A 24,517-nucleotide genomic window follows, 5' to 3' on the forward strand; every position below is an offset into this window, starting at 1 on the left:
ACAAGGTACATTCTCAACCAAAACCAGACAAAATGAACATACATCTAAAAAACATTCTGAAAAATCAAGATGCTTTATTAAGGAAATGCCATAAAGCGCTCATAATTAACAGTATAAATTCTGCAATAAGAAAATAATTCCTCAAGATGATTTACGTCCAAATGACAGAGAACTTAACAAATACAACCATAATATTTTCCTGCATTTTTAAAAAATTTGAATTGCATTGTTTCTAGTATCAACAAAGCATTCTCAAAACTAGTACGTGAGAAATAATCACATACACAAGCATGTAAAGAAACTAGTTTCTTACATGGTTTCCTATAAGTAAAAAAGATTCAGAAAACAGGAAGATCACACTATGAAAGCTATCGTTTGAGATGCACTGGAACTCAAGAGAAATAACAACTTAGAAAAATAGCAATAATAATTATAAATATTTCACAAAGGTTCTATGCTAAAAGATCATTCACATAAAATTTTACATATATATGCATATCTAGATACTGTGAGATATGAGGTATTAAATATAAAGCATTATAATCGCAATGATAATAATCACTAAGGGATTTATTTATTTCTGAGACAGAGTCTTCCTCTGTCACCCTGGCTAGAGTGCAGTGACATCATCATAGCTCACAGCAACCTCAAACCCCTGGGCTCAGGCAATCCTCCTGCCTCAGTCTCCTAAGTAGCTGGGACTACAGGGGCTGCCACCATGCCTGGCTATTTTTTTTCTATTTTTAGTAGAGATAGAGTCTCACTCTTGCCCAGGCTGGTCTTGAACTTCCAACCTCAAGTGATCCTCCCAACTTAGCCTCCCAGAGTGCTAGGATTACAGGCATGAGTAACCGCGCCCGGTCAAATATTAATTATCTAATATCTGTTGAATTAATGAGCTAATAACTAAATGAAAAATATAAAAATTAAAGCAAAGACAAAAACTACTTGGGAATGGGGGGCATAGGGAGACTGTATCAGTTGCTGACTAATGGAATCATTTCTCAAAGAAAGAACAATAGCAAGGTGTAGCTGGGGCTTCTCCACCTCTGGTCTCCCTGCACACCATCACCTCCACCACCACCAAGGCACAAGGGAAAAGCACATTAAGTGTATGTTGCTATGAACATGCTCTGTGTGCCTGCTATGTAAATACAATGTCAAAACGACTTATTCCACCCTGAAACATGCTTTCCTCTCCTGGAAGTTCCAGAGCCCTCAAACTGCCAGAAACACTCTTAAACATGCCATATATTGCCAATATAAACTGAATGGAAGATTTAGCTCTTTTTTTTTAATCAATAACACACATCAAGGAATTATTTCTTAATTATTCTCTACAATGTTATTGTTTACAAAACCTAAATTAACCAGAAAACTTCTAACTCTCTCTCATTTACACTGGCCCAGGCTCTTATGGTCCATATGTGAAATATGGAGAGGGCACCATTCATGCCAAAAAGTTGTTGCTGGACTTAAGATGTACGTCTAAAAGCTCTTCACCACTTCCTTCCTTCATCAGACCTTTGTTAAAATTTCACCTCCTTAACGAGGCACACCCTGACCACCCTGTCTAGTACCTTGACCTCATGCACTCCCCTTCGCCCTAGCAGGGCAGGTCTTGGCTCTCCAGACAGCCCTTACCCCATTCGACTGTTTCTGTTTTCTCCACAGGACATATCACCTTCTGACATATCATATGTTATTTATTGTCCCTCCACGCCAGGATGTACATCCTACAGAGGCAGGGGTAATTCTCAGATTTTCTCTCTGTTTTATCCTGAGCCTCTCCAACAGCACCCAGTAAGCACTCAGTAAATATCTGCTGAATGAATAAATGAATGAATATTTGCTATAGTGCAGACATCTCATGCTTCATGTTTAAATAGCAGTACATGTTCTACATCCTGTACCTTGGTCAGAAAATGCTATGGAAGAAGATAAAAGGAACGTTTTGTTCTGTCCTAAAATTATGTGTTCATACTGATGATCTTAAATTTTGATCAGGCTGCACAGATATAGTTTATGCTTTTCAGCCAGACCAGTATCTCAACCTCTCGATAGGCTAAATCGATCAATAGAAGACATTTCCCAATTCTAAAGTTAAACAAGCTGTTTAACTTTCTTGTAATAGACTAATGCTAACAATTAGCATTATTGAGTCTAAACTCAAAGAGGTCACATTTGACTTCCTGTCATAGCCCTTGATTGGTACTTTTCATTCCTTTTTATGTTAAAGTGAGACTACCAGAATTGAACAGCACCCCACCTCACCCAGTGAATAAACCCAACCGCCAGCCATTCTTACGTCAATGCTAAAACCTTATACTCAAAACACATAGGCCCAGCTGAAAGGGAAACCTGAAAAAGATAGTTTGTCATGTATCATGAAGACAGTGGCCTTCTTATTTCTTCCACTTTCTTCAAGTAGTTAAGATGAACATTTCACCAGAGCAAGTACCGTAGTCCCCGTGTTTCGTGTTTTGCTCTGCAGGGTTTTGGTTATCCACCGTCAACCATGGTCCGAAATTAGGTGAGTACAGTATGGTAAGATATTTTGAGAGAGAGAGAGAGACCATATTCACATAACTTTTATCACAGTCTATTGTTATAATTGTTCTATTTACTAGACCATAATAAAATTAATAGTTATTGTTGATCTCTTGCTGTACCTTATTTATAGACGAAGCTTTATCATAGGTGTACCTGCTTAAGAAAAAACATAGCATATTTGGGTTCAGTACTATCTATGGTTACAAGAATCCACAGGGGACCTTGGAATGCATCCTCTGTGGACATAGGAGGAATACTGTATAGTAAAAAAAAAGACGCTACTTTTCCAGCATCAATTTCCCCTCTTTATTAGATACTAGAACCTGACTTTTCCTTGGGTATTTATTGCCTCTTTCTTTCTCAGACATACAATTAGATGCCCGGTTTTGGAGGTGCCAGGCCTGGTCTAAGACAATCAACATAGTTCATCGCTTTATCTATGCAGATGGTTTAGAGACAAGCATAAGCCAAATTCAGGCCAAAGAGAGCACAAGAATTGCTGGTATATGTGCACGAAGAGACTTCTGCTTTTCAACAGAAAGATGTGTTGAGATGGCAGCCACTCTACAACAAAAGACGACAGCCTAGAGCTGCCAGAGATCCACAATGTGGCACCTGAGGAAGAAACTGACACTGTGGATGAAAGAGAAAGAAACAGAAGAAACCGGGTACCTGGAGACTATTTCAGTAGCCCAATCAAGCTTCATCAAAGCTGAATTCACCTGTATCCTTTTCAGTTATAGGAAACAAATAACCTTTTGTTTTGTGTTGTTGAAGCCAACTGTTTTCTATTGCTTGCTTGCAATATAAAAAATCCTTACTACCAGGCTTCCCACAAATGTAGAAAATATTCATTTATATGGTACGGCTTAAAGCACGAGATATCTAGCGAATGACTTCTTTCTTTATTTCAATGTTTTATGTGTATTTAGACATGAAAATTACCACTAGGTGGGTTAATATTTAGGTTTATAGCTGTCATGAACAGGTCAGTATCTAGGAATGTAAGATCCAAGAATTTAAAGAATATGTGCATTGGGAGGCCAGGGGAAGGCACACATAGAATAGAGCATACAGACACAGAAAGGGAAGGCGATGGTCCCCAAAGACATAATATGGTGGCCTGGTATTAGCAAAATGTTCATTATCAGGTTAGATAATGAATTTTTGCTAATCGAGTACTGTCATAATAATTGTGTTCAGCCATTTGAACACAGATGGGAGTTCATAATGACATATGCAATTTTACCATAAAACACAGAGCATTAACACCTCAGTGTTTTATCCCTGGTATTACCCAAAAGACCCTAGGGCATAATTGATTATTAGGCAGAAAGAACAGTAAATTAAATGAATTAGGGACCAAATTTACATGTTTTATATACACACACGTGCATGCATGCACATATATATACATTACAGAAGAGACAGGATTTAAGAATAACCTGGTAATATAAAGAAGAGAATTTTCTTCTACATGTGCATTTTACTTAAACTTTCACATGACCCAAATCTAAAACCAGAGACCAGCCAAAAAGTTTTAAAAAACAATACATTCAGTGTAAAGATGAGCTCTCTCATTATACTTGATTATTCAATACATAGAGAAGAAAGCAAGTTATCATTTTTTCAAAAAGGTGAAATTAAAAAATGGTGACTTGGTTCACTAGGGCAGCAAAAGCTGCCACATCAGCTACAATGCACTGCAATGAGAGCTGTATGCTCAGGAAATTATTGGTTGATTACATTAGCTTCTTCTCAGTATAGGAGTGACCAAAGAACAAAAAGTTGCAATGTTGAGAAATAGATCATAATAGAAAACATGTAATAATAACAAACTGAATTGAAAAGATGTAATAACAACAAACTAACAAGTTCAATAACAAATTGAAATAATTCATAATAATAAAGGAAATATCATGAGTTTGTATTAAAATGATGGGTGCCCTAAGGTCTAAGAAAGAAAAATTCGAAAGCAAATATTAAAGGTGAGGAAAGATGCAGAAAGTTACAAATAAGGTAATTTAATCCTTATTGTCAATATAATAATTCACCAGGTTTGAAGAAACTAAAGAATAGGAAGAAGCAAATTTATTTAAAGGAAACAGCAGTAGTACTTTACAGGGTGCTACTCATGGAGCAAATTCATCAAAGTGGCACAAATCAAACATATACATACACTGGCAAAAATTCTTATCTGGCAAATTCTTGTCTATTACTTTGGGAAAATAGGAAGTTCAGGCAGGAAGAGAAAACGATGTTCCTTGAGCTGAGGGAAATTGAATTCTGCATTCTCAGTCACCAGGATAGTATGAGCACATATTAAGAAGGCAACAGAAGTCTGATGGACAAAGGATGGATGAATTCAAACCCTGTCTCTCCTCGTGGGAATAATGGTATATTTCTCTAAAATATAAACTCACATAAATGAGAAAATGAGTCTAACAGAAAAGCAACACTGATGGTGTTTTCAGTATTATGTACTACACCTCCTACCTTGAGGAAATTAAATAACTCTTTTCTTTATGGGCATAATTAATGTAGATTCTTAAAATAGTAACAAATGTTAGTGCTTCATATGCAATTAGGCAAAGTTTAAAATACATTAACAAAACTAACATTCAAAAAGGGAAACTGAAACATATATGCACATTGAGGTTAACAAATGCAATAGTATAAGGTACTATATAAAAAATTCAGAATATTTTTGAATGAGTTTTCATTTATTTCCTGAGAGAAAGACAAATGACAAGGAAACAAACTGTTATCAGGAACTTAGCAAGAAATGAGTAATAAATAGTTTTCAGAACATGCCCTGGAATGATAATAGTTCCACTCAATTTTCGATACTGCCAACATCTATAGCCATAGCAAACAAAAAATACACGTTTGTAATAAATGATTCTAATCACAATAAAATCACAAATCATCTAAAAGGGATAGGTTTATGTTCAGTGTGGTTTACATTTTTTTTTTTCTTTTTTTTTTTTTCATTTTTTAAAAAAGAAAAAGTTTCAAACAGTAAGGTTTACAGTAAATACTTAGTTTAACCAAGTAATCTTGTTAGATGAACCAATTTTATTGATATATAAATTATTTACATTTGTATCTGTCATGAGTATTAGAGTCTACCTTATCAGTATTAAAATATTTATTAAAATAACCAATTTTATTACTATATAAATTCATTCAATCTACCTTGTAACTATTAAAATATTAATTAAAATGTTAGCCGTAAGCTCCATGCAGTTACCCATTGTGCTCCTTTGTTCCCTACTATATCGCCAGTACAAGAATCCAGTGCAGTGTGGAGCAAGTAGTAAGCATTCGAAAATGAATAAAGTCACTTACAAAGGCATAGCACATGACATAAATTATCCCCCTAGACTAGGGATCTGCAAACATTTCCTGTAAAGGGCCAGATGATAATTATTTTAGGCTCTGCAGGCCATAGGGCCTCTGTCCAAACTACTCAACTCTACTTTTGTAGCAGGAAAGTGTTCACAGACCAGAAATAAATGAATGGGAATGGTTGTGTTCCAATAAAACTGAAATTTAACTTTCATATAATTTTCATGTATAATAAAATATTTTTCTTCTTTAGATTTTTTTCAACAATTTAAAATGTAAAAACCATTCCCAGCTCACCAGAAGTATAAAAACAGACATTGGGCCAGATGTGGCCTGTGGGTTGTAGTTTAGCAACCGACCTCTATTCAAGGCCTACACTTAGTTATTGTGATTATACAACTAAATCCTACATATGCGCAAGGAATTTAATATGAGGAAAAGCGTTCTGATTATTAAAAATCTCTCTGAACCAAATAGTTCCATCTGTAATGGAACTCATATGCAAACCAAAATTGTTGAGATTCTATGAGATAATGCACAGTGATGAACACATATCAAATACTCACCTCAGAGCCTGGGAAAAATATCTAGAAACATCAGATGCCACAGGCAGACTACCTCACAACAAAGTTTACTAGCATGAGCAAAATAGTGTTCATATTCTCCAGAGAACTTTCTGTTTATGATTACAGAACTATTTTTTAATTTACTGACAACGAAAAGAAATTATTACAAGGCAATGAGTACCAATAATCAACCTAATTTCAAAAGACCAATGGCAAAGCCATTAGACTGCCATTCTCGATTACTTAATTTACTGTTTGCCAATAATATAGGTTAATGAGTTTTTACATTTTATACATATAACACCAATCAAGTTTTATTATGCTGACTCTCTGAAACTCTTTAACGGGAAAGAAAACAGATCCTTTGAAAAAAATTGTTATAACATATTAATTGTTATTTCATGTACTATATCCAGAGAGAGACTTGGCCTCATAAAACAAGAAGTGAGGAGTTAAGTCTGATGAAAACATTCCCAAGTTTGCTATTAGCTTATTTATTTTAGATCAAGTCATTTAGTGCTCATTCATTTATCAAGACAAAAAATACTGTGCAAATTATCCTGGAAAGATTTTATGGTTCTCTGAGACATCTACTGTAACTTTATGGACTGAGTTTATAAGGTTAAGAATTCATAAGTGCTATTTTGTCCTAGGTACCATGCATACTGCTTTTAAAAATTTATTTCCAATGACTTGCATATAGCTTCTCACTTAGTATGATTAAATGCAATGTGTATATATTTTAATAAAATGCAATATTCAAAAACTAAGATTTTCCCAACAAAATATAGTCTAATTCTCTCAGGAATCTGATAATCGTAAAAGTATTTAATCTTGAAATTATGATCTATTAACTGTCTTCCTCAATAAATTAACATTAATGAGAACTAACATTTGAATACACTTTGAATTATATGAAATATCCATCACTTTATATGAATTACGTTCTTGAATCCCCAGAATAACTTTGTAAGGTAAATGTAATTATCACATTTTAAAATATGCAGGCTGAAGTTTTGTTGTTTTTGTTTGTTCGTTTTTGGGACAGTGTTTTGCTCTGTCACCCCAGCTAGAGTGCAATGGCCTAATCATAGCTCACAGCAACCTCAAACTCCTGGGCTCAAGTGATCCTCCTGCCTCAGCCTCCTGAATAGATGGCACTACAGGTACGTGCCATGACAACTGGCTAAGTTTTCTATTTTTAGTACAGATGGGGTCTTAATCTTGCTCAGGCTGGTCTTGAACTCCTTAGCCTACCAGAGTGCTAAGATTACAGGCGTGAGCTACTGCACCCAGCCCAGGTTGAAGTTTTGAGAGATTAAATAACTTGTTCACACAGTTGGTAAGGACACTGTATGTGATCTCAATCTATCATATTTTGTACTCAACCCTGCTTAATTAAGCTTTTGGTATTTTAGCATGATTAAGCAGAAAAATGTCTTTATAATTTATGCTGAGCCTTCATTTACTTATTTTTCTCCAGTTATAAATACTTGAACATCCTTTAGCTGTTGTGCAGACATGGTGACTCTGCCTGGCCGTGCTACTTCTATGGCAGTCAAAGGCTCAGCCATCCTCATGGCTTGCACAGCCATCTGAAAATGGGCAATGAACACCTAGCTATCCATCGCTCCCTTTTTTCTGCTTCTCCAACTCATTATATTATCATTATGTTTATGGCATAGTTCATGTTTTCTTTTGCTATTAAACCTACCATTCTGATCAACATCTCTGTGCATAAATGTTTATTTCTGGTTATTTGCTTAGAATTGAATTTCTAGAAATGAAATTACTGGGACAATCATACGAACATTTTCAGTTTCCTTGATATATGTTGCCAGAGTGCTTTCTAGGAAACTTGTAAAAATGTATATTCCTATTAGTGGTATATAAGAGTAAAGAGTTTCTTCTTTTAAAGTATAAGTAACCACAGTAAACACAATCCATCATGAATTTTTTCTTACTGTGAATTAATTCAATTGATTTACTTATTTCTTAATAGCAAAGAGAAATCAGCTTTATTAAGGGAAAGATGACTTCCACCAGAGAGGAAGCAAAGAGATAATTAAGCTAATTATGCAGTGTGCAGCAGGGATGGGACTGGCAGTGGTCCATCCAACTGAGGACTGAGTGGCTAAAGTACAGTACGCAAGGAATGGACAATTCTTGGAGGGGAAAGAGTTGTCCATCAATAGGGTAAAGAAAAGGAGGTAAGAAGATGTCAAAAATCATCTTTAAAATTGGCTCTGAAAACATAAAACATAATTTCTTACCCCTTCATATTAAAATATTGATATGGATTTTCTTTAATAAATAAACAACGATAAGAGTTTAGTGAGTTTTAAATTTTTAACTGCTACATGCCGTTCTTGTTGGTAGGCAACACATACACTTAAAAACTATTTTGGGAAAGGCTGGGGCATGGTAGCTCACGTCTGTAATCCTAGCACTTTGGGAGACTGAGACCAGGAGTTCCACATCAGCCTGGGCAACAAAACAAGACCCCATCCCTACAAAAAATTTTTAAAACCATCAGGATGTGGTGGTCTACACCTATAGTCCTAGCTACTTGGGAAGCTGAGGCAGGAGGATTGCTTGAGCCCAGAGGTTCAAGGTTGCAGTGAGCTATGATCACACCACTGCAGTCCTGCCTGGGTGACAGAGCAAGGCCCCATCTCTAAAAAAAAAATAAAAGTATTAAAAAAATAAAATAAGTATTTTGGGAAGAATAGTTTCAAGAGTCTTGTAAAAATTGAATGTATTCAATATTTAAAATATTGAAAAAATGAATATATTCAATTTTTAATAATGAGATTCCATAATCATTCATTAAATTGAATTGACCAGAACTCTGTAATTAGAAACTGCCTGCCAGAGCACGGGCACAGCAGGCATAGAGCAAAATGACATCCACTGTATAATCCAAGCTACAGCCCTAAAATTAGCTCAAACTTATTCTCAAACTTGCTAAGAAGGGAAATAGCTAGATGAAGTCAGTTGGAATCTAAATGATCTATGTTCCTTGATACAGGTACGAAAATCATCTTTTTATCTGCAGAGATACAATCACAAAATAACCACTTCCCACTTTCTTCTTTATTGTATGAAGCACACTGTGGTAGATTGTTCCCTCAATTTTATTTACCAGCCTTCTACAAACATTTCTACTTTTTAAACTAAAAAGACTGTTTTTTAAATCATCAAATAACAGCCTACAAGTAACAAGTTCTTCAGCAAGAATGTCACATGATAAAGCTCGAAAACTCTTAAGTAACAGGTTTCCTAATATAATCTAGTATTCTCTTTCTGGTTTTCTAGTTGTTGCGTAAAGGAAAAGAAGAAACACAATTTAACCTTGTAACCATTCTCCATTCCATCCCAAACATAAAGGGACATTCTAATCTAGCGTAATCTTCACTGCCCTCTACTTTGTAAAATAACCTTTCCTTTCACCATGGCAATGAATGAAAGCTACAGCGTTTCAAATGAGAAAGTCACCCTTTCTGTTAAAGAAAGCCAAATACCTTTTTAGAAAAGCATAGACTTCTCCATGATGGCTTCTTTCCAAACAGCAGAGCCAGAATTCTGGGTGGAAAAAGGTGAAGAAAAAAACAATACAGCAGGCTTGGGACCGCTATACTTTAAAAGACCTGCTTGCAAGGCTGGCCCCTGGCTGACATCTGGGAACCTGAGTTCCCTACGCTGATATAAAACTTTCCCTAACTGGCAAGAGTGGCTCACTGTGCCTAGGTTCCTTGTACAATGTGCTTTCTGCTAACACCTGCTTTCTTTCCTTCTGGAAGTCTGGATTTTTGGTACATGCTATGGAAAAGGTGTGAGTGTCTACGTAACCAGTCGCCAGTAAAATTTCGGGCACTACATCTCAAACGAACTTCCTGGTGACAACACATTGCACTTGCTTTCACAATCTGATTAAGCACATCCTGTGTGATCCACTGGAAGAGGACTCGTGGACCTGTGACTGGTTTTCTCCAGACTGTGTTCCATGCATGCTTTCCCTTTGCTGACCTTGCTTTGTATCTTCTTGTAATAAATCATGGCCATGGATACGACTGTATGTTGAATCCTCCGAGTCTTCCCTGGGGTGGTCTTGGGGACCCCCCAAAACATAGAGGTAGAGAAAAAGTCTTCCTCAGTGAGGATGCCTGAATAAGCTTCTATTTTATAATGTTTCTATAAGCATCCAGACCCAGAGATCTGCTCTTGGTCTAAGTACCATCCTTTGCAACCACTATGAATATGCCAAGGAAAGAATGGGTCCCCACCAGAGCTCTCTAGCCAGTCTCTCCCGAAAGGCAAGAATGTGGTAGGGCTGGAGTTGGAGAACTGAAGGTAGCCTTGGTGGGTATTGTTGCTCAATTACCTAGGGCTAAGTAGAAATAGAAAAGAAAAGTTAAATACTTGCAGAGAAAAGGAGACCACAGAATTTCTTCAGCATGACAAACTGATCCTCACTTCATTTTGAGGAAACTCCTTTCATTAAACTAAAAGATTATGACATAGTGTTTACAAAACAGCATGAATTATGGGGGCAGACTGCCTGTTTGAATCCCACTTCAGTCAACCCTTTATTTCCTTGCTACTTAACCTTGGACAAGTCACTCAATCTCTTTTTACTTCTTTGTCTATAAAATGTAGATAATAATAGTTATAACCCACTAAAGTTTGACACAAAAATTAAATGAATTTATAAATGAAAGCACATATGAAAGTATCTGGCATATTTTAAGCACAAAAAATGTGGCTGTTATTATTTTTTTAGGTTGTCATTATTAGTTTATTGACTGGAGAACACCTTAATTTTTTTTAAGGATTTTACTTTTTTAGAGCAGTTTTAGGTTCACAGCGAAATTGAAAAGGTACAGAGATTTCCCATATGTCCCCTGCCCCCACACATGAGCAAGAGCCCCCCTCCCCCCATTATCAACATCTGGCCCCAGACTGGTACACTGGTTACAATGGATGAACCAGTTATCACTCAGAGTTTATAGTTTACGTTAGGGTTCACTCCTGGTATTGTCCACTCTATGGGGTTGGACAAATGTATAATGACATGAGTCCACCATTATAATATCATACAGTATATTTTCACTGCCCTAAAAATCCCCTTTTATTATTTTCAAGGATATGTTGATTATTTTTTTTTTTTTAACAGGAGAGAAAGCCCGTATGGATTTTTTGAAAAGTTTCTGAAATAGTTAAACAAGCTTTAAGCATTCAAATATATTTCCCTAATTGGAAACCAGTATACTAAATAAGTGCTGGTGGGTAAAGGGTAGGTGTTCTGGGGTCAAATACATTTTAAAAATACTAAGATAAAATTAGAGTTTTGGCAAGTTACTTAAAATGATATGTGGATAATATTACATGGAATTCCAAAAGGGGCATGTATTATAGAATGTCAAACCTCACAAACTCATTTGATCACAGAAATCTTTTTTATATGAAGTATGGTGCGGGACCAGTGCTTTGCTGCTCCAGTTCTAAAAGGAGGATTAGATACCTGCTTCAGGGAAACATCAGTGAGAACCTGCTAACGACTAGGGACGCCAGGACAAATGGCCACAGACTTCAGGTTCTAGACAATCACATGTTAACGGGATAAGGAGGAAAATTATGACATAACTGTTTACTGCAAGCTCTTCGAGAAAGCACAAAGGACAGAATACCCAACCCCCTATGGAACTGTGAGGGGGCGGACTGACGAGTAGGGATCCCATGAGCCAGATAATCCGGGAGAGACAGACGGTCACAGAGGCCCTGGAGACAACAGGCAGGAGCATAACATGAGTGAGGAGAGGCAGGCAGGCCCCTAGAGGTCCTGTGTGCTCACTAGGAGTTCTTAACTATAAAGGGCAAAGGCTCTCCTCTTCTAAATGCCTTAAGTATGTTAATCAAATTCAAAGAAAACAGGCTTCAAAAAATTTAGATGGCAATAAAGTCAATTTGAAAGGACTATGATTGAGGCAAGATAAGAATTAAGGTATATTCAAGAAACAGCTGCACCTAATGTTCCCCCAGCAGTCTCATCATTCCCTTGGTGAGATGCTAATAAGGGTGAGACAGCCAGTTTTAAGAATATGAAGTGAAGAACCTGTCACTCAGTTGTCAGTGGAAACTGTCTGTCTATAATTCCCGTAACAAAGCCTTTATATCTCAGCATATGTTAATTAGACTTCATGCTTAAGCCTAAAACTTTACCGTACTCCAGGCTTTGTTTCATTATGTTTTTATTTTTTAAAGAGATATACCAATAAATGGAGTTGCACTTTATATATATATATATTGTATAGTCTATTCTGGCCTAATAGTCAAACTTGCTAATTTTTCACAATTTCTAACAGCCCAGTTTTGTCATTTTCACTAAATTAATTAAATTCACCATATCTAAAAGTTGTTGGCATGGGGCGGGGAAGAACTGGAAAAGAGACACAGCTCAGAGTAGAAAATATTATAAGATTCATGACATTAGGTAGATCAGTGCAGATGTTTTTAAATGTGGAGATTCCGTGAAGTGTAAATAGAATTGAACCTGAAGCTTTCTCAGATTGAAAAGGAAATTCTAAGCAATTTTGATTATGAATTACACGTATACTCACAAATTATGCACTTATGAAAATGAACTGATTGTAAATATTTTTACAAAGCAATATTACTGAGAAACAACAAACATTAAAAAGCTCTTAAGCAAACAATTTTGGAAAGTAAAACAAAATACTGCCAGCTTATATTAAAATAATGCTTTAATATTTCTAGAGCATTCTACATGTATAGCCTTATTTAATCATTACTATAAGCATATGACGAAGTCAGACTATAAAATGTGACTTAATCTCACATGTGGTGGTAAGACTTTCATATATGTAAACTGATAACTCAAATATAATTTGTACAGTTATTTCAAGAAAATAACTTTAATTACTTACAAAAATCAAAAACTACACACTAATAGCCAAGATTATTAGTTATTTGACATCCAGACTTACCTATACACTCTCCCCAATTCCTTATCCTCCCTACCCCCACTATTTGAGAATCAGTGTCCTCATTTTACATTGGAATTAAAATACAAGCATTTTTAGTAGTCCATTTATGAAAAATCACACATTCTATTCAAATGTCAACCAGATGCCAATTTCCAATTATTTTGACTGAGAAATTTATATTTAAACCCAAATCCTCAGTTTCCTAAAATATAACCAAAACATTTATAAGGTAACAATGAAATGTAAAATGATGAGCAACTTTCTGCCACTGTATGTAACATTTATAGTATTTTATATTTATAAAAGGGAGCGTTGGTTTAAAAAGTTTAGACATACTACCCTTGCTGTTAAGAGCAGTCTTTAAAAATCTGGGTATGGCCACGTCAGTGTTCGATGACAATGGGAATACATCATTAAGAAATACTGGTTTAATAAAAGATAGTCTCCAATAATTCATGTGATTTGCTTTAAAAAATCGTATCTTTCCCATATCTGAGAAAGATACGATGAAAGACAAGGAGACGAGAATCGACCTGGATCTCTACCTCCACTGCGCCACTTTAGAGTGCTGGAACTGCCTGGTGGCCTAGAATAATCTCACTCTGTCTGTAATAGAAAATTGGTAGTTCAGCCTCAATTTACCCTTTCTGCTAGTATCACTCACCATTTACACAGGGGTTCATTGCATCTCCTCAATCAAGTCTTGCCTCTGTAACTGCAGTTACAAAGGGTCTTTGGGCACCATGTTCCAGTATTCTTGACCACTGTTTTGATACTATAAAATGTTCTTCTAGAACCCAGAAGGACTAACAGAGAAGATAAAATCAGAACTTAGACCTTGAGTCCTAGTCCTAATTTAGGACTAGGGTCATTTTCACCATACTGTCTAGAACATTGCCTTGTGTTGCTCACAACACTTTCTAGAATGCAAAAATACTCACTAGCAGTACAAAGGAAGACATATTTAAAGCTTGCCTATGTCCTTGCTAATTTCCTATTACCAAATCACCCCGATTCTTCAGTGTTTGTTCTACCTTGGCTCAATTCTATATCCTATAAATAGGTTTTAGGTAATTTAAAAATGTATCAGTTTCTTTGGTTTTGGTCATTCTTGGGCTGGTCTAACTACTGTACCTTTATTTACTGTTGGTGCCCCCGAATCAAAGGGTTGGGAGACATGTTGGAGATGTGAGGTGGAGTGTTTCGGTCTCATATAGACCATTATCACATTGACGGTGATGCTGATATTCATTCCCAGGGATGCTAAATATCCAGCACAAGGAACAAATGACTTACCAAATAGGCCAAAGATGTTACCTGTTGAGCCACAGTGGCAGCACCTGAGTCCCAGTGTTAACAATATTCTTTTCATAGAAAACATGGACATTGATCCTAGAGCTGTCTCTGACTAGCTCTACCATTTTGTTCAAGTCACTGAAGCTTTCTGGGCCTCAGTTTCCTCCTCAGAAAATTGGGCTAAAGAATATTGTTTACTTTTTAAAATTACATTTTAAATTACAGTCAGTTCCTTCATATCCAGGGGGCATTGGTTCCAGGACCCGAGAAGATACCAAAGTCCACAGATACTCAATTCCCTTTATCAGCCCTCCATAGCCACAGGTTTCACATCCACAGCTGGCTGAATCCATGAATGTGGAACCTACGGATATGGAGTGATGACTGTATTTTATACTTTTATTACTATATTTATAACATACTTTTAATCTCCTATCCTATACACCTATGTTTATGGAAAAACATTGCTATTCTGTAACTTTTTAAGGCATTAGCTAAATACTGTAACTAGTTCCTTAACCTCCTAAATATTAAGGAAGCATGCTTTAAAACTCCCTTTCCTCTATCCAGTGAAGACCCCACAGACTATACAATATGAAAGAATATCAGGAATTATATGAGATAGTGTAGTTTCTTTTACAAAGTGCTCAGAAAACTGAAATGCAGGTGGGCATTATAGATGGAATGATTGAGAAGATTGAAATAGGTTATTTTAGCCTTGAATCAAAAAAGCATTGACTCACCCAGAAAAATGGGTAAAAAAATAAAAATATCAAGGGGAACATCAATGAGACCTTCTTCATTCTGAATAATAGTAGTGAACCAGGCAGGGAAGAACTAAGACAAATAGGCAAAATGGAAGCACAAAGATGTTACAGCTATCTAGAAAGATGATCTCTACAGAGTAAATTAAGAACTGCAAACCATTTGCCAAGTTCAACACTTGGTATGCTAAATGTTGCCTATAGAGTCCACTTTATGATTTTAACAATGTTTAGCATTTTAAATTTCTTCTTTATTTTACTTTTTTCACTAGAGCTCCAGTTTCAGCCTCATTGAAAACTCAGACCAGGTGGGGTGGGGGTATATTTGAAAGTGGAGATTACCTCCTTTCATTTGTGAAAGAGCAGCTTAAAGACTGTTTAAGTTGGAGATAATGGCTCATATGAATTGTGTGTAATGTTGCATTAACTTGTTGTAATTATCATCATTATTAAAGCTACAGCCAAACACTCACCATGCGCTCTACAGGGCATATTAACTATATAAAAGACATCATCTGTGTCCTCTAGGAACATACCCTAAAAGTTCAAAGGCAATGAGTTCAATGCTCACAGACACATGAAAAAAACTGGATTGTACTATACCAGCTTAGAACTACGCAATTCAGGAATTGGAAGGTTCAGCTAAATCTTACTTTAAAAACTAAACCTTAACAAATATAATTTGGTTTTTAAGGTTTAAAAAAAGTGCAGCAGGAAATATAAGAGAAGGTCAAAAAGGGATATTAACTCAAATTTTTCCTTTATCCTTGACCCCCATTTTATGGCATTGAGAAATAAAAAAGCTGGTTCCCCTATTCCTCATCCCGGACGGGAATGACCAGACCAGCACTTCCAGTTTTAGCAAGCCAGCAGCATTAAAGACAGGGGAGGTGAGTCACACCTGGCTAGATCTTCAACTTGTTTTTGAGTCTGCTTGTCCCTGCCTCTCCCGCTGTTTCTTCTGCTCCAGAAAATATGATTAATATCTATGCATTTGTAAAACTCTGCACTCTAAGCAAGGCTGAGGCTTTCCATCCCAATGAGGTTGAGGTATGGAGTTAATGAGAAGTGAGACTGTGGGGAATGAATAGGAACATGCCAATGTTAAAGTAATTGAGCATGAATATCAAACACTGACTTGGGAATAGTCTTCATTTGCTGAGGGAAAGTCTGATCAGCTGGTGGGCAGATGGAATGTGCATAGACTTGCATCCACTGCCAGCGCCAGAATTTCCATATCACAATAGCCTATACTTTGTTAAAACCTCTGTACCTCTGCTGTACCACCTAGAATCATGTTTTCCTTTCTTTCTTCTTTCTTTTTCTTTACTTTTCCTTCCTTCCAACCCTCCTTCCTAAGAAAGGCTTCCTCTCTTCTTTTTGCATTTATCTCATCTGTTACCAAGCCTCAAAAAGAATTTGAAGTTTTTTTTATTTCAATATCTGTTTCTTAAAAATATGTGTGTGTGTGTGTGTGTGTGTGTGTGTGTGTTAGGTCATTAAATATGAAATGTCCAATTTTGAATCAAAAGTTTAGTTTATTATATCTTAAACAAGAAGCAGTACAATTAATCAAAGTATGAGCCTAAACTATCGATATACTTTTGCCATCCTAATGTTAGCTTGCTTATGCCATCAGTGAAGAAGCTAGAGAGTAAGTGGCGATGCAATCATGAAAGGCGTTTTCCACAGCTTGTTGAGAACTGAATATGTTTTCCTTGCATGAAATGGTCCAAAGCTTGGAAGGAGTCCTAGTCAGTTGGTGCAAGGTCTGGTGAATACGTGGATGACAGAGTTTCCGAATCCAGCCTTGGCAGTTTGAGCAGCACTGTGTGCACAACATGTGGTCGATCAAGAGGCTTGGCCTGTCTCTACCAACCAATCTCAGCTGCTTAATCACAAGCATCCTCATAATTTCATCCAATTGGTTGCAGTAGACGTCCGGTGAATTGACTGACCAGGTTTCATGTGTAGTGGTTAATATCAGCACTGGACCACCAAACAGAAGCCATTAGCTTTTTCTGATGAATATTTGGTTTGGGACTATGTTTTGGCACTTCATCTTTATCCAACCATTGTGCTGTATGCTTGCAATTGTCAAAAAGAATCCATTTTTCATCACATATGACAATACAGTGTAGAAATGGCTCGCCTTTATGTTGTGACAGCAAAGAAAGGCAAGCTTCGAGACAAATTCTCTTCTGATGCTTGTTTAATTCACGCAGAACCCATCTATCCAGCTTCTTTACCTTGCCCATTTGTTTCCAATGGTCCAATATTGTTGGAATAGTAACATTGAACTTTGCTGCTAATTCATGCGTAGGTTAAGATGGATTCACTTCCACTACAGCTTTCAGCTCATCATTATACACCTTGGTCTCAGGTCACCCACGTGACTCATTTTCAAGGTTAAAATAACCAGAATGGTCCTTCTCAAACTATTGATGTACTGTGCATTCATTAGCCACATCCTTCCCAAATACTTTGCTGCTGTTTCCAGCTGTCTTTACTACACTGGTTCTATGACAGAACTCATATTTGAAAATAACACGAATTTTTGACTTATCCATGGTTTCACAAAAATTGCTCTAAAAATTTTTGAAAGATGATCACAAGCTAAACCATGCATTTGAAAGAATGAGGATGTACCTTTACAATAAAAATAAATCAAGAAATGTCAAAGATATTAACTGTCAAACTTAGTACTTATGGAAATCGGACATTTCATACTTAATAATGTAATATGTGTAATTTACTAATGCCAGTTGATGTGTTGTGGCTGGAAGAATTACTAATGCCATAATTTTTATTTTCAAAACTCTGCATTGTCTTCCAAAACCAGTGAAACTTTGAATTATTAATTACTTTAATACACTCCCATATATCATTCTAAATTAGATCATTTATATGTTCTTAAGTGACAAGGATCTCTGGAAGATTTGCCCAACAATAAAGACAAAAGGAGCACCTTAAAAAGATGTAGACCATTATTAAATATTTATCTCAAGTTGTTATAAATAGTTTTATTCAGAACAGAATAATAATAATTTTAAGAAAACTAAATGTTAAAGAAAAGACCTTTGGTTCTAAAATTCTAGGAACACACAATTATGCATTTTTATAAAAATTCATTTACAAATAAAAAATTCATTTACAAAGATGTTTTTAATAGAGAAAGAAAAGCACAACTTAAGTGTACATCAATTGGGAACTTGTTAAGTGAAATAAGGTACATTCATTAAATAAGATCAAAATGATCTGTGAAAAATATACAATAACTAATGAAGATGTGGGCAACAATAGTATATTATTAAATGGGCATATATAAACAATAACCTAATTTAAAATATATATGCTTAGAAGATTGATTAATGCTTATCTGATGGTAAAAATTTCTGTAAGATTGTGTTCCCATTTTTAATTTTGTAAATTACCGTTTTGAATGTGCATTCCAACCGCTATAATTTATAAAAACTATAAAAAGTAACCAAGCGATGAGTTTCTCAATCCCTACCCATACATAAAGAAAATCAGAACCAACATAGGAAAAGCAATCATATGAAAAAGATCTTAATGTATGGTTATTATATATATATTTATAATTATAAATTATAATTTATAAATTTATAAACTTATACATTTATAAATATAATTTATAGTAAGATAAAATATCTTAATATATGGTTTACCTTAATAGTGTAGTACTCTCTGACTTCAGGCCTAATAGAATCAAAGTCTCCACTGATGAATTCAGGCAAAAAGCTGAAAGAAACAGTTCAAGTAAGTCAACTAGTTGGGTCTATTTATTTGTGAAAGTTTAAAACTGTCATTATGGGGACAGAGAGAAAACTAATATACTCAAAACAAAAAAGAAACACAGAGACTATTTTTAAAGTATAGAGGATGTCACTTCATGCTCTCTTGGTTTCAATATGACTGAGGCAAACACATTCCCAACTAATTCATTAACTCAGTCACAATGCCAGTCAATATTTATCTTTTGAAACAAAGAGATAAAAATTTAAGAAGATTATCAGTTAAAAAAAACTCCCAATTCTAAGAGCATAACATAAACACTCATCATCTTTGCATATCACCTTCTGCACACACACACAGTCCTTTACATTATTGTACCCTCACACAAGTTCCCAGCTGTCAACAGATTTGAACAGAACAAGTGATCCTGAGGATTGGTATCCTCTGCCGAGCAGGAGTCAGTTCAAAGACACTTTCCAAACATCCTATTGACATATTTCTAGAAACAGGGGTCTTTTAGATAGGTTTGAAAAACTGAAAGAGTCATAGTTACTAAATACAGGGAGGGATTCCCAAATGTGGTTGTTTGAAATAATATTACAATTACCTTACTTCTCTTCCCTGCCATATTTTTTTCACAACTCATTTTAGAAAGCCTATCTTACTCCATCCGTGTAAGTCATCTTTATCATTTTTACATAAAATATTTACATAACCTGGTAGAATTTGTTACCACTTAAAACACCTGTGGAGAAATAAAACATCTCTGGATTTCTCAGGATTCCTGCAAAAACCTCTAACTTGCTGAATTTCAGAAATGTGTGTGATATAAAGAAGGGAATGTTCACTTTCACTTCTTGTGGAAATATTCTACCCTTCACATACCATGAGAATGAGAAATGTAATCATTTATCTAGTTCATTGGTTTGACTCAAAAGAATACCAAAACTTATGTCTTCCAAAAAGGTCCAAATTGTTACCTAATGAACTAGGTCTCTAGTTAAAGGGAGACTGCAATGTTATCTCCCTGGTCAAAAAAGATGAACAAGCCCCAGAATATGGAGACAATTCTAGGTCATAAAATCCAAGAAACACTTAAAAAAAATATATCCAAGACACAGGAGACTATCTGGCTCCTGAAAGATTTTACTAATATCCTGTGGGGGTTAGGATTCAGGTCCATAAAATTTCCAAGGAGACTCTTTCAGGAGGGGGAGAACACAGCTGCCATCTCTCACTTAATAAGCAGAGAAAAAACAAACAACAAACAAGCAAAATCACGTTGCTTTGTCCTTCACTTATGGGTGTGCAACTACCAGCAGAGAACAGCTGATCTAGCTCTCATCACATGGGCCAAGGTGTAAAAAAGTAGAGCAAAGGAGACTGATGTCGTAGAAAATCTGACTCAGAACACATTGTGTGTTCCTTCAGGATAAAATTAACAGAGATGAATATGAAAAAAAGAATACTAACCTTGTCCTTTTTTTTTTTGCATTTTTTAAAGGTTCTTAATCAGAAATATCTCTCAAGTCAAATCCATTCTAACTGATCTGTGTTGGGCCAACTTCTTTGAGCTATGCGTCTTCCGAGGACTAAATGATAAGAGATGTAGCTCTACCACAAAGATCTGTACCACATCAATTGCTTAGCTTGGATGAGCCAGGCCCAGTCATTTTTTCATTAATCAATCCATTTCACAAATATTCACTGAACATCAGCTATGTGCAAAAAAGCAAAGCCTATTTCAGAATAAGGTAGAGTTGGAAAGTAAATGGAAGTACCTACATTATAAAATCACCTTGCCTGGTTTTCACATCTTTCTATAAACTTTCTTCCTCAAAATTTCCCTGCATACCACATCTATTACTCTCTATTTCAATTTATACATATTTGGGTTAACTACCTTATACCTTAACACTATTAGGACCAAAAACAGACCATTAGTTCTTGTTCTTTATTTTTTTCCTGTTATATATAATAAATTCACTTATTAATATTTTTAAAGTTTCTTTAAAATGCTTCTACCCACCACCATTCAAACAAATGCAAATTAATATTCATATGGATCACAGAATATTAGGATTGGAAAGCATAAAAGAAATTATCCTTCCAATAACCCCATTATCCTTTCTGAGGAACTGAGATCTTCAGATCCAAGACACCAAGTGAATTTTGTCTGCATGGCCAGTATCCAATCTATTTCACCGTGTAAGGCGACCATGTAAAATTAGGACTCTGGGTCTGTGCTGTCTGGTTCAAGCAACTTCCTAATAAGACTGACTTTGTATTACTCTCCAAATTTTAGTCCCTCAGATATCTAGAACCAATTTGGCAGTTTCCAAATAGCATATTGATTTTGGCAATAAATAAAAATGAAAAATAAAAGCCGATAGACACAGGCAACTGAACATCTGCCCCTCAGGACAGATCACCTTAAAGAGAATTAGATCTCCTTTTAACTTACACTGTGAATAACGAAAAAAAGCAATCATGTAAATTCACTTACATTGTCATATAAAATATTAACAGGAAAACAAAATTATATAGATAAAGGGTACCTTATGTCGGTTAACTTTTAATGCAATTTTCTCCAATGTAACATACATGCTTTCACATTAAACCAGGATGCTCATTTCTAAGAAGACCTATGCCAAAAATACACCTGGTCTTCATGCTGAGATGACTCAAATAATTATAACTTTTCCTCATATGATATACTAGTTTTTGAAACTTCCTGAAATGTACTTTTTGACACTACAATTAAAAGCCCATCTCACTTTTCCTGAGGCGCCTGTTGCCATGGCACCTGGGCACTCTGAAGAGGTACTTATTGGGAATGACACTTCACAGATGCAGATGAGCTATGTTATGATACAAATGACAGTTTACACAAGCAGATTATTCTCAGAACTCTTTGGGGACTGATTACACATAGCAACTGACTATGAGCATATGGATTTGTGTAGCCACTGACCACATTTCTGTCTACCGTGACTTAGATACACCAATATACCTCTTCTTGTTATCTTCAATCTAGGGGCACTGACTTGGTACTAAAAGGTGTCCCAAACTCTCCACAAATGGCCCACTCAGACTCCTTTCCAATTTTTATTTCAATTCTTACCACATTTGTCACTTACTCATGACAAAATAAGAGTCCAAAAAGGGCTGATCAATTAATGAGCTTAAGATCCACCACATGTAATAATGGAAAGGGAGGCTGCTAAATTTAGAAAATACGCCTTAACATGATGCGGTAGAGGACAACCGCTGCCTTTGATAAGACCTTCCTGATAACACTGAAGGAGAATCTCTCCCCACTGAGCCTTTTTTGCCTCCGAGAAAGACACTATTAGTCCCTTAAAACTTCAGTAGCACTAAAGCGCTCACACTTTCTATTTTGTTTTAAGCAATTTCTGTGTGTGTCTTTTAGCTTCTTCTAGACAGTAAATTCTTTGAAGCAAGGTCTCTCTCTGATTGATCTTGGTATTCCCCAAAGTGCCAAGGACACAGATGCTGATAATGATATAAATAAAATGAAGAGGTAAAGGAGGAGAAGGAAGGGGGGAGAGGAAGAAGGAGAGAAGAGAGGATGAAAGGGCGAGAAAAGGAAGAAAGAAGGAAAAGAAAAAAAGGGAAGAAGGGTGAAGGAGGGGGAAGAGGAGGTAAGAAAAGGCAGAAAAAATCGTACAAAGAGAAAAGCCAAGAGAGGGGAGGAAGGGGAAGTGGGGAGTGGAAAAGAAGAATGAGGACAGAGACATGTATCAGGCACTTACTATTTTGAACGACCCTCCCCCACTTTCTAGCTTGTGCAAATCATTTAAGCTTTCGGAGCCTCATTTTTCCTTGTGTAAAATGAGGATAATTTAAAGTGGCTGCGAGAACTAAGAGTTAATGTATGTAAAACATTCAGAAAACTCCTGGCACGCAGTAAGCACAATTGAAGCTATTCAGTTAAAATAAAAGTTATTACTAGAGAAGTTAAGTGGCTTGCCCCAGATTATAAAACTAATAAGAAGAGGTAGACCCAAAATTCAAATCCAATCTAACCTTTGTTCTTTAATGGGTTTAAGTATATAGCCTCCCACATATACACATTTAAGGAACAGAACAATAAGGGTTTTTGTTGTAGAGAAAGTTCTCTACATAAATGCACTATCTCCTCCTGATTTTATTAATCACCATTAATCAACCTGTATATTTTATAAAAGTGTCCCTGAGGCAGAAGGGAAGAAGGATTTGTGCAGGTGATACCTGAACAAAGGATGGGATTTTCATGAAAAGAATGTTCAAAGAAGGATGTTTGAGAACACTGCTGAAGAAAAGCAGGACCACAGACGCAAGAAGAAAAAGTACTCAGACTGAAGAAAGGAGGAACTGGTCATTTAAAGATTTGCTCTGACATTTCTCTACAAAACCGCAACACTTAAGGGGAGGGAGACACAAGGATAACACAAAATACAATAAGCAAAACTGTTACCACATTTTGACTGTGTTCATGAATACAAATAATTCAACTGTTTTCATAGATAAGTCTCTAAATAATGGTGTCAAAAAGATATTTAAATATTTGTATAACTTTGGGTAAGAGACATTCTTAGGAAAGACAGAAGACATATAATGATAAATAAGCTGATAGATATTAGACTGTAAAAATGTAACAACATGTTTGTGGAAAAAGATATGATAACCAAGGTCAAAATATAACCCTTTTATACATGCAAAATATATAATCCAGAAGAACTGCTGTCCCTAATATATGAAGAGTGCTCCACAGTGGTAAAGGAAAAACAAGATTCAACAGAGGAGGTGTCAAAGGGTATTCACCCAAGGAAAGCCACACAAGAAATGCAAAGGGTCTCTGCAGACAATATATACTGGGGAAAAGAATCTCTATTCAATAAGTGGTGCTGGGAAAATTGGATAGCCACATGCAGAAGAATGGAAACAGGATCCATATCTCTATTCACAAAAAGTAATTCAAGATGGATAAAATACTTAAATGTAAGGCATGAAACCATAAAAATTCTAGAAGAAAATGTAGGAAAAACTCTTCTAGATATCGGCCTAGGCAAAGAATTTATGACTAAGACTCCAGTGGCAATCACAGCAACAACAACAACAACAAAAAATAAATGGGACTTGATTAAATTAAAAAGCTTCTCCACAGCTAAGGGAATAATCAACAGAGCAAATAGACAACCTACAGAATGGGAGAAAATAT

The 24,517-nt window shown here is 35.8% G+C and overlaps 1 protein-coding gene across 3 annotated transcripts in view; it reads right to left on the minus strand.

The window, feature by feature from the left end:
* TPK1 (thiamin pyrophosphokinase 1) overlaps positions 1–24,517 on the minus strand; it is a 330,950-nt gene that overhangs the window by 149,685 nt on the left and 156,748 nt on the right. For all 3 annotated transcript variants that reach the window (XM_069461802.1, XM_069461801.1, XM_069461804.1), the window contains one exon: positions 19,227–19,299. In XM_069461802.1, the coding sequence (XP_069317903.1) occupies positions 19,227–19,299 (73 nt within the window). The remainder of the gene's footprint in view (positions 1–19,226; positions 19,300–24,517) is intronic.

The sequence above is a fragment of the Eulemur rufifrons genome, chromosome 29 (genome assembly GCF_041146395.1).
Source record: "Eulemur rufifrons isolate Redbay chromosome 29, OSU_ERuf_1, whole genome shotgun sequence".
Lineage (NCBI taxonomy): Eukaryota > Metazoa > Chordata > Mammalia > Primates > Lemuridae > Eulemur > Eulemur rufifrons.